The 14,360-nt window shown below is 42.3% G+C and overlaps 1 protein-coding gene across 1 annotated transcript in view; it reads right to left on the minus strand.

Moving 5' to 3' along the window:
* Window positions 1-14,360, minus strand: part of alpha-Cat (catenin alpha) — a 71,862-nt gene that overhangs the window by 46,440 nt on the left and 11,062 nt on the right. The window contains exons 10-15 of the mRNA XM_073090997.1: window positions 13,587-13,702; window positions 12,920-13,037; window positions 10,667-10,759; window positions 9,862-10,018; window positions 6,234-6,339; window positions 5,632-5,726 (exon numbers count right to left, since the gene is read on the minus strand). Of these exons, the coding sequence (XP_072947098.1) occupies window positions 5,632-5,726; window positions 6,234-6,339; window positions 9,862-10,018; window positions 10,667-10,759; window positions 12,920-13,037; window positions 13,587-13,702 (685 nt within the window). The remainder of the gene's footprint in view (window positions 1-5,631; window positions 5,727-6,233; window positions 6,340-9,861; window positions 10,019-10,666; window positions 10,760-12,919; window positions 13,038-13,586; window positions 13,703-14,360) is intronic.

A 14,360-nucleotide genomic window follows, 5' to 3' on the forward strand; every position in this document is an offset into this window, starting at 1 on the left:
AAAATCCGTAGTGTGAGCCACTAGTAACGTAAAAAACCTATCGAAATCAAATCGCTAGCGAATGTCATTATGATCTATTGCCATACAAATTCGGTCCCATGAGTCATTAATTTGACAGACGTTGTCAAGAAATACCGTAACGATAGTAGTTATGTTATTCACTAGCAAAATGACAATAGTTTTCTATTTACCATTTCTATAGTGGCGTTTCTATGCCAACTCATGGTAGTGCTACTGTACACAATACAGGACGTCTTACAGTACACATACAGTATGACATCACCACGATTAACGACTTCTCGCTATCTCCGATTCATCATCATCATCAACTCATTACTGTCTCACTGCTGGGCACGGGTCTCCTCTCATAATGAGAAGGATTACGTCATAGTCCACCGCGCTGGACAAGTGCGTATTGGTAGACTTCACACACCTTTAAGATTTTTTTTATAAATCTCTCAGGTATGCAGGTTTCCTCACGATGTTTTCCTTCACCGTTTAGCAAGTGATCATTAATTTCTAATACGCACATAACTGAAAAATCAGAGGTGCGTGCCTGGGATTTGAACCTCGGACCCCTCGATCGAGAGGCCGAGTTTCTTAACCACTAGGCTATCACTCCGATTAATTAATTGATACAAATTAATGCCAAAATCACGACTAGAAATATATGGAAAAAATGCTTACCTTATAGCTATAAAAATATATAACAAATAACCAGAAAAATACAAAGATCTGACCTTAATACATTTTTAAGAGAAAAATTTACGAATGGCTTATGCAACACTGCTTTTATGACATAAATGAATATTTTCAATGTGCAGAATAAAAATGACATGTAATAATATAATACGACTTAACTTTTTTAATTTTAATTTTTATGTTTTCAAAATCAAATTAAATCAAATATAATTTATTGTGGAACATGGGTACATGGTACATGGTACATGGTACAAATACAGTATTTTGAGTACAACATATTCCCGCCGCAGGTGGGCATACAATAATTGTGCAATAAAATTATGTTGTGTGTTTCCTATTTTTTTTTTCAATTTGACAAGATTGCATACCATTGTAATGGTAGAATGTACGAACTTCCCTTGCTGTAACTATCTTTGTGTACTACATTCTTGCAATAAATAAATTTCATTTCATTTCATATCATTTCATTTCAACTTTAGAATCGCTCGTTTGAAGTAGGGTAAGGAGAATTCGACTGGAATGCGAAGTGTTACCGGCGGAAAGCTTAAGGAAAGTCGTGGAAAATATGATAAAACGGACGCAAATTTGCATCAACGCTGGTGGAAGACACTTGACAGATATCATATTTTCTAATAAGCAAAAAAAAAATTACAGGTCCCGGTAAAGATTTCTAAAACTCAAAATCACTTTTTTTATTCAAAAGCTTCGATCACTAATAAGAACTAGATACACAATCAGCGACAAAAAAATGGCGCGACGAAAAGAGCACCCAAATAGACATTTGGGTGCGCTTTTAGGTTAGTAGTGTTTGAACGTTCGGAGAATAAACATGCCTCAGTTCTCGTTCAAAACTGCAAAAATCACACGTCTAGTACGCTAACAAATGATGGAATATCGTATTTTCGGTAAGTATTATTATTATAAGTAGGTAATTGCTATCACTCAATTATAAATACTGCTATTTCGTTCGTAAATAATTTATTTTTAAGTTTTAAAAATTATCAACAAAAATCAACAGAATGTATAAACCATTTAAATTGTAAAGTCTGTTACTAAACGTACAATTCTTACTATTGCAAGCCCACTTGATTTGTTCGGGTTACATGGTGACTCTGTTCTAACTTGAATGGAGACGCTATTGTTTTATATTTTTTTCTTAAATTTAATTATTTTTTTCTTTTTTTTGTTATATAAAAATATTTGTTTTGTATAATAATTAAACATAGGCAATGAGTAAATAGTAAATGAGTGAAATGAAATTATTAAGTAAATTATTATTTAATATATTTCATGACGTCTTTTCATCCAACTGCCGCGACAATAGTCATAGAATTATTATAATAAAGTCTATTGGCGAAAGATACACTAAAATAAGATTGCTTAACATAGCCAAAAAAGATACGGAAAAAAAAATAAAAATCCATCGAAAAGACTGTTTTCCAATAAACTCACTTTATTCAAGGGAATTAATGGCATCCTGTTGATTCCATATTTTTATTTTTACTCGACTGCCAAGGAAGGGTTATGTTTTTTGCACGTATCTTGTATGTATCTTTATAAGCGGACTTTAGCTGCACTGCATTTTATTCCCTCGGATCTAACATACGGCTGGGTGAATTTCGACAGTTAAGGTGTCATTATATTCGTCTCAAATATCCAAATGTCCTTAGATAGGTGTTGGAAAAAACTCTAAATTTAAGAAGAAATATACAACGGATTTCTGTCACTACAAAGTAAGCAAGTAATTTAATTAAAATAATCAAAAACCCGACTGCACTATAAAGGCTGAAATAGAATTTTCAAAAACAGTGAAATAGGCGTTTCATCATTTTTTAGCAAGAAAGCCAAAAAAAAGTTTTATAATAGGTATCTGCTTCAAAAACAAAAGATGTTCAAACAATATTATCCTATTTTATCTTCGTAGGGCTCATTTACGCTATATAAAGAACCTATGTGTAAAATTCCAGCACGCTAAAGATCCGCGGTTTCCCTTTACGTTGGTGTCTGGCGCAGCAACTTACGCATTTAGTCAGACAGTCACCTCGATGTGTTATACACATGTATATATCATATAATATGTGTGTAATCACCTTTTAATTTCCTTTATTTTGATACCCCACTCCATAGTTTTGGTTAACTTTTTTAAAACGTGTTACTATTTCGGAAAAACATCCACCATTTACGATTTATAGAATATATAACTTCAGTAATTCAAAGTTCTAGTAATTATTTTATATCGTTAGGGGTAGAATTTCATTATTTTTATCCAACAAGCCAGATACAAAATTTCATAGTGTTTGCGTCAAAATTGACGGTTGTTCAAATTAACTTTTAACCCTTATTTTGCCCTCTATGGGGTTGATTTTTCGGAAAGGGATAAATAGGTGTGTCTTTATTCCTATCCAGAAAGCCAAATACTAAATTTTACAGTAGTTGCTTCAAAATTAAAGGATTTGAAAAAAAACTGTCATCCCCTGTTTTACCCTCTTAGGGGTAGAATTTCCAAAAGGCCTTTCTTAGTACTTATTTACGCTATATAGCGAACCCATGTGCAAAATTTCAGAACTCTAAATTAAGCGGTTTTGGCTGTACGTTGATTTCTGAAAAATGAAAAAATCATTTAGTCAGTCAATCAGTCAGTCACCTTGCTATTTTATATATATACAAATTATATGTTTTTATAATCTCCGTTTAATTTCCTTTCATTTGATATCATACTCGATAGGTTCGGTTAACTTTTTTTGAAATATTACTATTTCGCGCCAAAAATCCGCCATCTTGATTTTTTTTTCTAACACCTATCTAAGGACACTCGGGTCATTGAGACGAATATAATGACACCTTAATTGTCGACATTCATCCAGCCGTTTGTTAGATCCGATCAAATAAATAAAGACAGACATACAAGATATGCGCGAAAAACATAACCCTTCCTTGGCAGTCAGGTAAAAATAATTGAAATAAATGTTGGTTTACTACATATTTATTTAGTCGTGGGCAATATATTTCGTTGGAGAACGGCGTAAACAGCTTGTTGATTTTTTAATTAAATTACTTGTATTTGGTTATATTTTAATTTTAAACTTATTCTATTTTTATTATAATAAATTGTGACTGCATATTACTTACTTTCATTGATAAATTATTATTATGTTCATTAAAATTAATTACTTCGACCTAATAAAAATATTAAAAGTAATGACAGTTCGTCTCCACTAATTCCTTGTCCAAGTGACAAACCACGGTCGTCAATTTTTTTTTTCTTTGTTTTTAGCGTCAATTTGACGCCACTTTTTAAGTTCATTTTTGTATGGGATTGTGTATCTAGTTCTTATTAGTGATCGAAGTTCAAAAGTTACTATTATTATTATTATTATTTTATAATATAAGAGTAGTAGACGAGCATGCAGTCTAACTGATCAACCCCAGATAGGATTAGATATTCCTACCTGAGGTCGGCCACAGATGCGCCGCTACCCCTGAGGACTAAGCTGGAACGCCTCGGAAAAGTCTGTCTCCCTCACCACACCCTTCAAACCGGAACACAGCAGCGCCTAACACTGCTGTTATTAGGTAGAAATAGGTGTGGCGGTGGTGCCGCCGGAGTCGAACCACAAAAGGTTCTACCACCTTTGGAAAGTCGTGGAAAATATAATAAAACGGACGCAAATTTGCGTCAACGCTGGTGGAAGACACTTGACAGATATCATATTTTCTAATTGACAAAAAAATAATTACAGATCCTGGTAAAGGTTTCTAATACTCAAAATCACATTTTTTATTCAGTACAAGTTATTCAAAAACAAAATTGGATGATTAATTTCGCGCCACACTATATTAGATACATAAATAAAATTAGAAAAGTTAAATTAGATGAAAAAGAGGTGTGACGGTGGTACCCTGGTCGAGACATACTGATAATATATTGTTAGGAACGTCAACAGAAGATAGAAAATGTAACTTTAAAATGAGGGTACTAAGTAAAAAGGGGCGTATAAAAGGGCACTGTAGATCGCCTTCTGGGCAGTTATTTTCCGACTATTGTAAAGAACGTTACTCTGCCACTTTTCTTGTCGAATCTATAATTAGTATGCTTAATTGTTATTTTGTTAACATTGTAAAGTAAAATTGTGAAGTAAAATGTTCTCGGTATATAAACGTTTGTTTTTAATTAATAAATTCCTGACAAGTTTTCCTAATAATATTTATATCGCGTGCTTAAAGGTAAAAGGGCCTATAGCTAAGGGTTAATAGGGATTTATGCTGAAAGGGCACATAAAAAATTTTTTTTTTGCCATTCGGTTTGAAATTATCTGAAACGTAAAAATTTTTTACGTTTCAGATAATTTCAAACCGAATGGCAAAAAAAAAAAAAAAATTATGTGCCCTTTCAGCATAAATCCCTATTAACCCTTAGCTGTAGGCCCTTTTACCTTTAAGCACGCGATATGTCTTTGTTATCTATTTATTTTTGTGCACACTATGTTTGCCTATTACATAAACTTTCCGACCATAGGTGCTGCTGGAAGATATTTCAGGTTGAAATAAGTAGACCTCTGTACTATATCTCTTTTTAATGCAGAATTTTGTTATGTTTCTGTGTACACAAATTTGTAATTTTTTTTTACACATGTTCTTTATGCAATCTGTTTCTTGTGAATATTCAGCATAGGGTTATGGATTTATATGTTTGACTTGGGGGGCAGTCAGTCTAGCGACGTACACCCCTTGTGTTTATCAATCCCCATAAATCTCTAGGGGACTTTCTTTTCAGCCTTTTGAATGTTGAGGTGTTATTCATTAAGTGTTTAGTCAGTCTATATGGATGGCTTTCTATTCTATTCCTGTAGGATTTCATTGAGTGCTTGATCTCTTCTTGGACTGTTCAAATTTGTAAATAAATAAAAAAAAATATATACTTTCACTTACCCTGATCTCTGAGAACGGTGACGGCTTCCAACACCCGCTTAGTGTAGATGCACGGCTCATAGTTGTCCATCTCCTGACTGACCACCGAGCAAACCCTGGTAACAAACATATAGTTATCATTATTATTAATTCTACTGTCCCACTGCTGGGCACGGGTCTCCTGCCAGAGTGGGGATGAAAACTTTTTAGGGTTCCGTATCCAAAGGGTATAAACGGAACCCTATTCTTAAACCTCCGCTGTCTGTTCGTCTGTTACAGGGCTATTTAATGAACCGTAAAAGATAGACACTTAAATTTGCACACGATTCGAAGGTGGTAGAACCCTTTGTGGTTCGACTCCGGCACCACCGCCACACCTATTTCTGTTATAACAGCAGTGTAGCGCTGCTGTGTTCTGGTTTGAAGGGTGTGGTAAGGGAGACATACTTTTCTGAAGCGTTTCAGCTTAGTCGTCAGGGTTAGCGGCGCTTCTGTGGCCGACCTTTGGATTCTAATCTGGGGTTGATTACAAATATCCATTTACCAAACAGAAGACAGCATGTTCGCCTGCTACTCCTATACCTAAAAAAATTGGATAGATCGATTATTAACAACGGAATTACCTTGCAGCTCTGCCCCTGATGGCCCCGGCGGTGCGCTCCAGCGAGTCCGGATCGCCCTCTTGCAACGCAACCACGCACTTGTTCACGTCCTCCAATATGTGGTTTTCTGTTCACAAAGTATATTCGTTAATATTCGTATTAAATTGTATTTTGTAACAAACAAGTTGTAAACTATGGTAAGTATTGCGGTGTGGACATCTGGGGGGTTACTACCATCTCTTAAAACAATATTATTTTAATCATACTTTTACTTTGTGCAGGAAGTTTAACTTTTTAAGCAAAATATGACAATTTCAGTTGGTTTTATACAATGGACAAGCGAAAAATTAATAAGAGTTTAAGTTTGTTCAACTGTGTATGACGGAATATTTTACTGTTTTAAGCATAGATTAGTAAAGATACTTCGCCGCCTTGAAATTGAATGAAGCCACAAATGGCTTATTTTAGTAAGTTCTTTTTTTGAATCATTGACAAATAAAATCATTTTTAGAGAAAATTTACGAATAAATAACTAATTTACGTAATAATTACGTAATTTACGTAATAAATAAATAATTATTTCAAATATTTTAGGGACATTTTAGCACGGAGACGTGGCAAAACTTTTTTACGCAACTATTTCAATTGTCAAAACTGGGTACATTTTCTTGTTAGGCGTGAGTAATCTTTACTAATCTATGGTTTTAAGGAAGAAATAAATCTTTTCTAAAGTATGATGGTTTTTAAAAGACGGTGGTAGGCACCCTGTAATCAACACCAAATACAATATTGTTTATTTTTATTTGTTGTGTACCCTATTCTGTACCGGGTACTGTGCTGTGTACTGTACCGGCTAATGTACTGTGCAATGAAATGTGTACCGTATTATTCTGTATTATGTATTGCACCGTGTACAGTAATGTATCGTGTGTAATATACTGTAATGGTACACTATTGTAAACCGTATCGTTGCGAACTGTATGTATATGGTATACTATATTGTGTATGTACTGTACAGTGTAGTATACTGTGTACTGTATCTTGTAGTGCTCAATAACGTGTACTGTAGTGTGTACTGTACTGTACATTGTAGTGTACCGTGTGCCATACTGACCGGAGAAGGCGAGGAAGTCGCTGATGGTGACGACGTGAAGTGTAATGTGCTATGTACTGTATCTTGTTACAATCATGTATACACGGCGCAGTATTCTGTACTGTGTCTCGTATTGTGTACTGTACCGTCCACTGTACTGTATACTGTGTTCTGCACCGTGTACTGTGTACTATACTATATAATGTGTGCTGAGCTTTTCACTGCATTGTGTTCTGTACCGTGTACTGTGTACTGTACCGTGTGCCACACTCACCGGAGACGGCGAGGAAGTCGTCGATGGTGGTGACGTCATCCACGGCGTCGGTCAGCAGCCGCACCGCCATCTCCCGAGCGACGTGACGTGTTCTGTACCGTGTACTGTGTACTGTGTACTGTACCGTGTGCCACACTCACCGGAGACGGCGAGGAAGTCGTCGATGGTGGTGACGTCATCCACGGCGTCGGTCAGCAGCCGCACCGCCATCTCCCGAGCGACGTGACGTGTTCTGTACCGTGTACTGTGTACTGTGTACTGTACCGTGTGCCACACTCACCGGAGACGGCGAGGAAGTCGTCGATGGTGGTGACGTCATCCACGGCGTCGGTCAGCAGCCGCACCGCCATCTCCCGAGCGACGTGACGTGTTCTGTACCGTGTACTGTGTACTGTGTACTGTGTACTGTACCGTGTGCCACACTCACCGGAGACGGCGAGGAAGTCGTCGATGGTGGTGACGTCATCCACGGCGTCGGTCAGCAGCCGCACCGCCATCTCCCGAGCGACGTGACGTGTTCTGTACCGTGTACTGTGTACTGTGTACTGTGTACTGTACCGTGTGCCACACTCACCGAAGACGGCGAGGAAGTCGTCGATGGTGGTGACGTCATCCACGGCGTCGGTCAGCAGCCGCACCGCCATCTCCCGAGCGACGTGACGTGTTCTGTACCGTGTACTGTGTACTGTGTACTGTACCGTGTGCCACACTCACCGGAGACGGCGAGGAAGTCGTCGATGGTGGTGACGTCATCCACGGCGTCGGTCAGCAGCCGCACCGCCATCTCCCGAGCGACGTGACGTGTTCTGTACCGTGTACTGTGTACTGTGTACTGTACCGTGTGCCACACTCACCGGAGACGGCGAGGAAGTCGTCGATGGTGGTGACGTCATCCACGGCGTCGGTCAGCAGCCGCACCGCCATCTCCCGAGCGACGTGACGTGTTCTGTACCGTGTACTGTGTACTGTGTACTGTGTACTGTACCGTGTGCCACACTCACCGGAGACGGCGAGGAAGTCGTCGATGGTGGTGACGTCATCCACGGCGTCGGTCAGCAGCCGCACCGCCATCTCCCGAGCGACGTGACGTGTTCTGTACCGTGTACTGTGTACTGTGTACTGTACCGTGTGCCACACTCACCGGAGACGGCGAGGAAGTCGTCGATGGTGGTGACGTCATCCACGGCGTCGGTCAGCAGCCGCACCGCCATCTCCCGAGCGACGTGACGTGTTCTGTACCGTGTACTGTGTACTGTGTACTGTACCGTGTGCCACACTCACCGGAGACGGCGAGGAAGTCGTCGATGGTGGTGACGTCATCCACGGCGTCGGTCAGCAGCCGCACCGCCATCTCCCGAGCGACGTGACGTGTTCTGTACCGTGTACCGTGTACTGTGTACTGTACCGTGTGCCACACTCACCGGAGACGGCGAGGAAGTCGTCGATGGTGGTGACGTCATCCACGGCGTCGGTCAGCAGCCGCACCGCCATCTCCCGAGCGACGTGACGTGTTCTGTACCGTGTACTGTGTACTGTGTACTGTGTACTGTACCGTGTGCCACACTCACCGGAGACGGCGAGGAAGTCGTCGATGGTGGTGACGTCATCCACGGCGTCGGTCAGCAGCCGCACCGCCATCTCCCGAGCGACGTGACGTGTTCTGTACCGTGTACTGTGTACTGTGTACTGTACCGTGTGCCACACTCACCGGAGACGGCGAGGAAGTCGTCGATGGTGGTGACGTCATCCACGGCGTCGGTCAGCAGCCGCACCGCCATCTCCCGAGCGACGTGACGTGTTCTGTACCGTGTACTGTGTACTGTGTACTGTGTACTGTGTACTGTACCGTGTGCCACACTCACCGGAGACGGCGAGGAAGTCGTCGATGGTGGTGACGTCATCCACGGCGTCGGTCAGCAGCCGCACCGCCATCTCCCGAGCGACGTGACGTGTTCTGTACCGTGTACTGTGTACTGTGTACTGTACCGTGTGCCACACTCACCGGAGACGGCGAGGAAGTCGTCGATGGTGGTGACGTCATCCACGGCGTCGGTCAGCAGCCGCACCGCCATCTCCCGAGCGACGTGACGTGTTCTGTACCGTGTACTGTGTACTGTGTACTGTACCGTGTGCCACACTCACCGGAGACGGCGAGGAAGTCGTCGATGGTGGTGACGTCATCCACGGCGTCGGTCAGCAGCCGCACCGCCATCTCCCGAGCGACGTGACGTGTTCTGTACCGTGTACTGTGTACTGTGTACTGTACCGTGTGCCACACTCACCGGAGACGGCGAGGAAGTCGTCGATGGTGGTGACGTCATCCACGGCGTCGGTCAGCAGCCGCACCGCCATCTCCCAGGCTCTAGCGAAGGCCGCGGCGTTCTCCTGAGCGACGCGGGAGCGACAGCGGGCCGCTAGCACTCGAGCTGCGTTTATCACCTGATGGGTGGGAAATGGGTGGTCGGTACATGAACACGTTTGGGTGATACTACTAAACACGGACACGTATGTGACTCATACGCAGTGATAGTCCGATATAGGAGTAGCTGACGAGCATGCAGTTCACTTGAGGATAAGCTACGTCTTCCGCCCATATGTTCCGCCCCTTCCGGATATATGTAATAAATCTCAGATAGGATTAAATATTCCTACCTGAGGTCGGGCACAGATGCACGGCTACCTCTGAGGACTAAGCTAGAAAACCTCTAAAAAGTATGTGTCTCCCTCAACAAATTCAATTTATTCAAAATACTAACATAATTTCACGTTTACATTGCATACCGGAGACACAAACGTGAGAAACCAAGCATCTACCTATTTCAGGCTTATTTCAACTGATTTGAAATTCTACCTATCATTAATTACCTATCAATATATACTATACTAGCTGACCCGGCAAAGTTTGTACCGCCTTAAAATCTATTTATCAAATATATTTCATATAAAATATATCCTATGTTACTCGTGGATAATGTAGCTTTCGAATGGTGAAAGAATTCTTAAAATCGGTCCAGTAGTTTTTGAGCCTATTCATTACAATTAAACATGGTTTTCCTCTTTGTAATATTAGTATACATAAAAACTCACTTGAGGGCAGAGCGCTTCGATCTGTGAAGCGGCGTGACGCACCATCTTCACACCGTCCTCGTTGTTCGACATCGAACACACCAGGTTCGCTACCTGCGAACGAAAACACATAGAAAATTGGGTAGATTAGTCATCAAAAACAGTGTGACAAAGGTACCAAAACAACGTGTCTAAAAGTATGTCAAAAGTATCAAAAACAATATGACGCGCCTATTCTTGCTTTCGTATACCACCGGACTAGTACCGTCTTCGTGGAAGGTAGCCCTTGTTCACCCGATTCCCGCAGTGACCGCAGTGACCCGGCTAATTACAGGCCTATAGCGATAACCTCCCTGCTCTCAAAGGTAATGGAGCGTGTGGTAAATACACAGCTCCTTAGGTACCTCGAGGACCACCGGCTGATCAGCGACCACCAATATGGTTTTCGCAAGGGCCGTTCAGCCGGTGATCTTCTGGTGTACCTAACACACCGATGGGCTCAAGCCGTTGAGGGCAATGGTGAGGCATTGGCAGTTAGCCTGGACATCGCGAAGGCCTTTGACCGGGTCTGGCACAGGGCCCTTCACGCGAAGCTTCCATCTTACGGATTTCCCGAGAGGTTATCCGCATGGGTAGCCAGCTTTCTGTCTGAGCGGCACATCAAAGTCGTCGTCGACGGGTGCTGCTCAGACACGAAGCCCGTTAATGCTGGCGTGCCCCAGGGCTCAGTCCTCTCCCCCACACTATTCATTCTGCATATCAATGATATGATGCAGAAAACAGGCAACATACATTGCTATGCAGATGATAGTACGGGAGATGCAACGTACACGGGCCGTGCAAACACCTCTCGGACTCTCGTAGAAGAAAGCAGAATCCGACTTGTGTCTGAAATCGAAGACTCTCTGGAGCAGGTCTCGACATGGGGTCGTCTTAACCTTGTTGAGTTTAACCCCACGAAGACACAAGTCTGCGCGTTTACCGCTAAAAAAACCCCATTCGTCATAGCGCATTCGCATATTCCACTCACCATTGATAAAAGTGTGGGGATCCTGGGAGTTGACATATCGTGTGACGTGCAGTACCGGGGTCATTTGGACGCTAAGGCCAAGTTGGCGTCAAAAAAGCTGGGCGTCTTAAACAGAGCGAAGCAGTACTTCACTGCGGGGCAACTCCGTTTGTTGTATAAGGCACAAGTGAGACCCCACATGGAGGACTGCTCCCATCTCTGGACAGGGGCGCCCCAATACCAACTCAACCCACTTGACTCCGTGCAGAAACGCGCGATCCGAATCGTCAACGACCCCAGGACCTCCGACCGGTTAGAACTGTTAAGCTTGCGGAGGGACATAGGTTCCCTCTGCGTGTTCTACCGGCTTTACAATGACTACGAGGAACTATTTGACCTGGTGCCTACGTCACCATTCCTCCATCGCACCACTCGTCGAAGGATGAAGTTCCATCCACACCAACTGGACACGTGGCGGTCCTCCACGGTTCGGTTTGCATGGACGTTCTTACCACGGACGTGCAAGATGTGGAATGAACTTCCTTCTGAGGTATTCCCGGAGCGCATGACATGGGGTTCTTCAAAAAAGGTGTAAAAAGAGCTCTCCTCCAAAGCCGGCGATGCATTGGCGACTCCCCTGGTGTTGCAAATGTCCATAGGCGACGGTGACTGCTTTCCATCAGGTAGCCCGCCTGCCTCATCGTTTAGGTATAATTATAAAAAAAAAAAAAAAAAAACCAAGGTACTAAAACAGTTTGACAAAGGTACCAAAAACAGTGCCACGAATGTACTAAAAACAGTATGAGAAAAATAACAAAGTTCCAAAACAGTGCAATGAAGGCACCAAAACAATACGCCATAATAACAGTCTGACAAAGGCACCGAAACAGTGTGACAAAGGCAACAAAAGCTGTGTGATGAAAGTATAAAAACAGTGTTACAACTGTACCAACCAGAGGAGCAAAAGTACAAAAAACCAGCAGGGGTACGTTGGTCCAATATACCCCGTGACGAGGGTATCAAAAACCGTGTGACACAGGTACCAAGGTCTATGAGTCAATGGTACCAATAAACAGTGTGACAAAGGTACCGAAAACAGTGTGACAAAGGTACCAAAAACAGTGTGACAAAGGTACCAAAAACAGTGTGACAAAGGTACCAAAAACAGTCCAAAAAGGCATCAAAAACAATGTGTCAAACCAACCACCCAAAATAAAATACACTATGACGAAGTTATCAAGAATCAGTGTGACATGGGTACCGACCTCGACCAGCTTGTTCGCGTGCTCAGTGAACACTAGCGCGTACTCCTCCACTTCTTTTTCATTTCCATTCCTCGCCGCCTCCATCAGCACCAGCAAGGGGACGTTCGTCTCCAGGAAACTGTGATGAAAGAGCACTTTAGAATATAGGTAGCCACCCATCACTGTCCCACTGCTGGGCACGGGTCTCCTCTCAAAATGAGAAGGATTAGGCCATAGTCCACCGCGCTAGTAAAGTTTATTTTATAATATAGGAGTAGCAGACGAGCATGCAGTCCACCTGATGGTAAGTGGCTACTGCCGCCCATGGGCATCTGTATCAACCCCAGATAGGATTAGATATTCCTACCTGAGGTCGGCCACAAGCGCCGTTACCCCTCAGGACTAAGCTGGGACGCCTGAGAAAAGTATTTCTCCTTTACAGCAGTGCAGTGTTAAGCGCTGCTGTGTTCTGGTTTAAAGGGTGTGATAAGGGAGACATTCTTTTCCGATGCGTTCCAGCTTAGTCCTCAGGGGTGCACCTGTGGCCGACCTCCGGTACGAATATCTAATCCTATCTGAGGTTGATTACAGATGTCCATGGGCGGCAGTAGCGTAACATCAGGTGGACTGCATGCTCGTCTGCTACTCCTATATTATAAGATGAAAAAATGTGTTATTGGCCACATACCTATCAGAGACATGGTCGACGACCGCCTTGCGCAGCTGCCTCCTCAGATCCCTGGTCTTCCGGCACATCTGCTCCAGCGCCCGCTCCAGACCCTCGGACTGCTCCGCGCGTCCGGCCTGATGACAAATACAACAAATTTGTGAGAGATTGTAGTTTTAGAGGTGTATCCGGCTCGAAGGACCAATATAACGAATAGCGAATTTTCACTTTGGTATCACATTTTCGGAATTAGAGAATAAAAACCGTTGAAAAGTTTAGCTCGAAGGACCAACATAAAAGTAAAAAATACACGTTAATCAGACAGTTAAGACTTCAAGTATAAAACTGTTGGAATTACAAAAGAGAGAAAGAGAAAAAACTATTTTAAATTTGTGAAAATACAGGTTTTTCATTTATCTAGCTCAAACAGTCAAAAACTTTTATGTGTCACCTTTACAAAATATGTATTCGTAATCCATACGTTTTTTAAGCTCAAAAAATTAATATTTATATATGACATCAAATAATGAATATAAACTTTAAACACATTCCATTCATTGCCTTAAGTTCTGCGTCCCTTCTGTACATTCCCTCACACACACTTACAAACACACACACACACATACACACGCACACTCACACACACAATCTAATTTAAATGTTCTCTTCACGCTAATATTTTAGTATATAAGGTACTTTATTTTGTACAGTTAACATTATGTATAAAATGTATTCTGTAATCTAACCGCGGGAGGGCACTGGTGACCTGTAACTCAGGTTTCTACCTACTTCAGG

This window comes from Epargyreus clarus, unplaced genomic scaffold (assembly GCF_041222505.1).
Source record: "Epargyreus clarus isolate Ecla_fem2 unplaced genomic scaffold, WU_Ecla_fem_2.2 ptg000033l, whole genome shotgun sequence".
Lineage (NCBI taxonomy): Eukaryota > Metazoa > Arthropoda > Insecta > Lepidoptera > Hesperiidae > Epargyreus > Epargyreus clarus.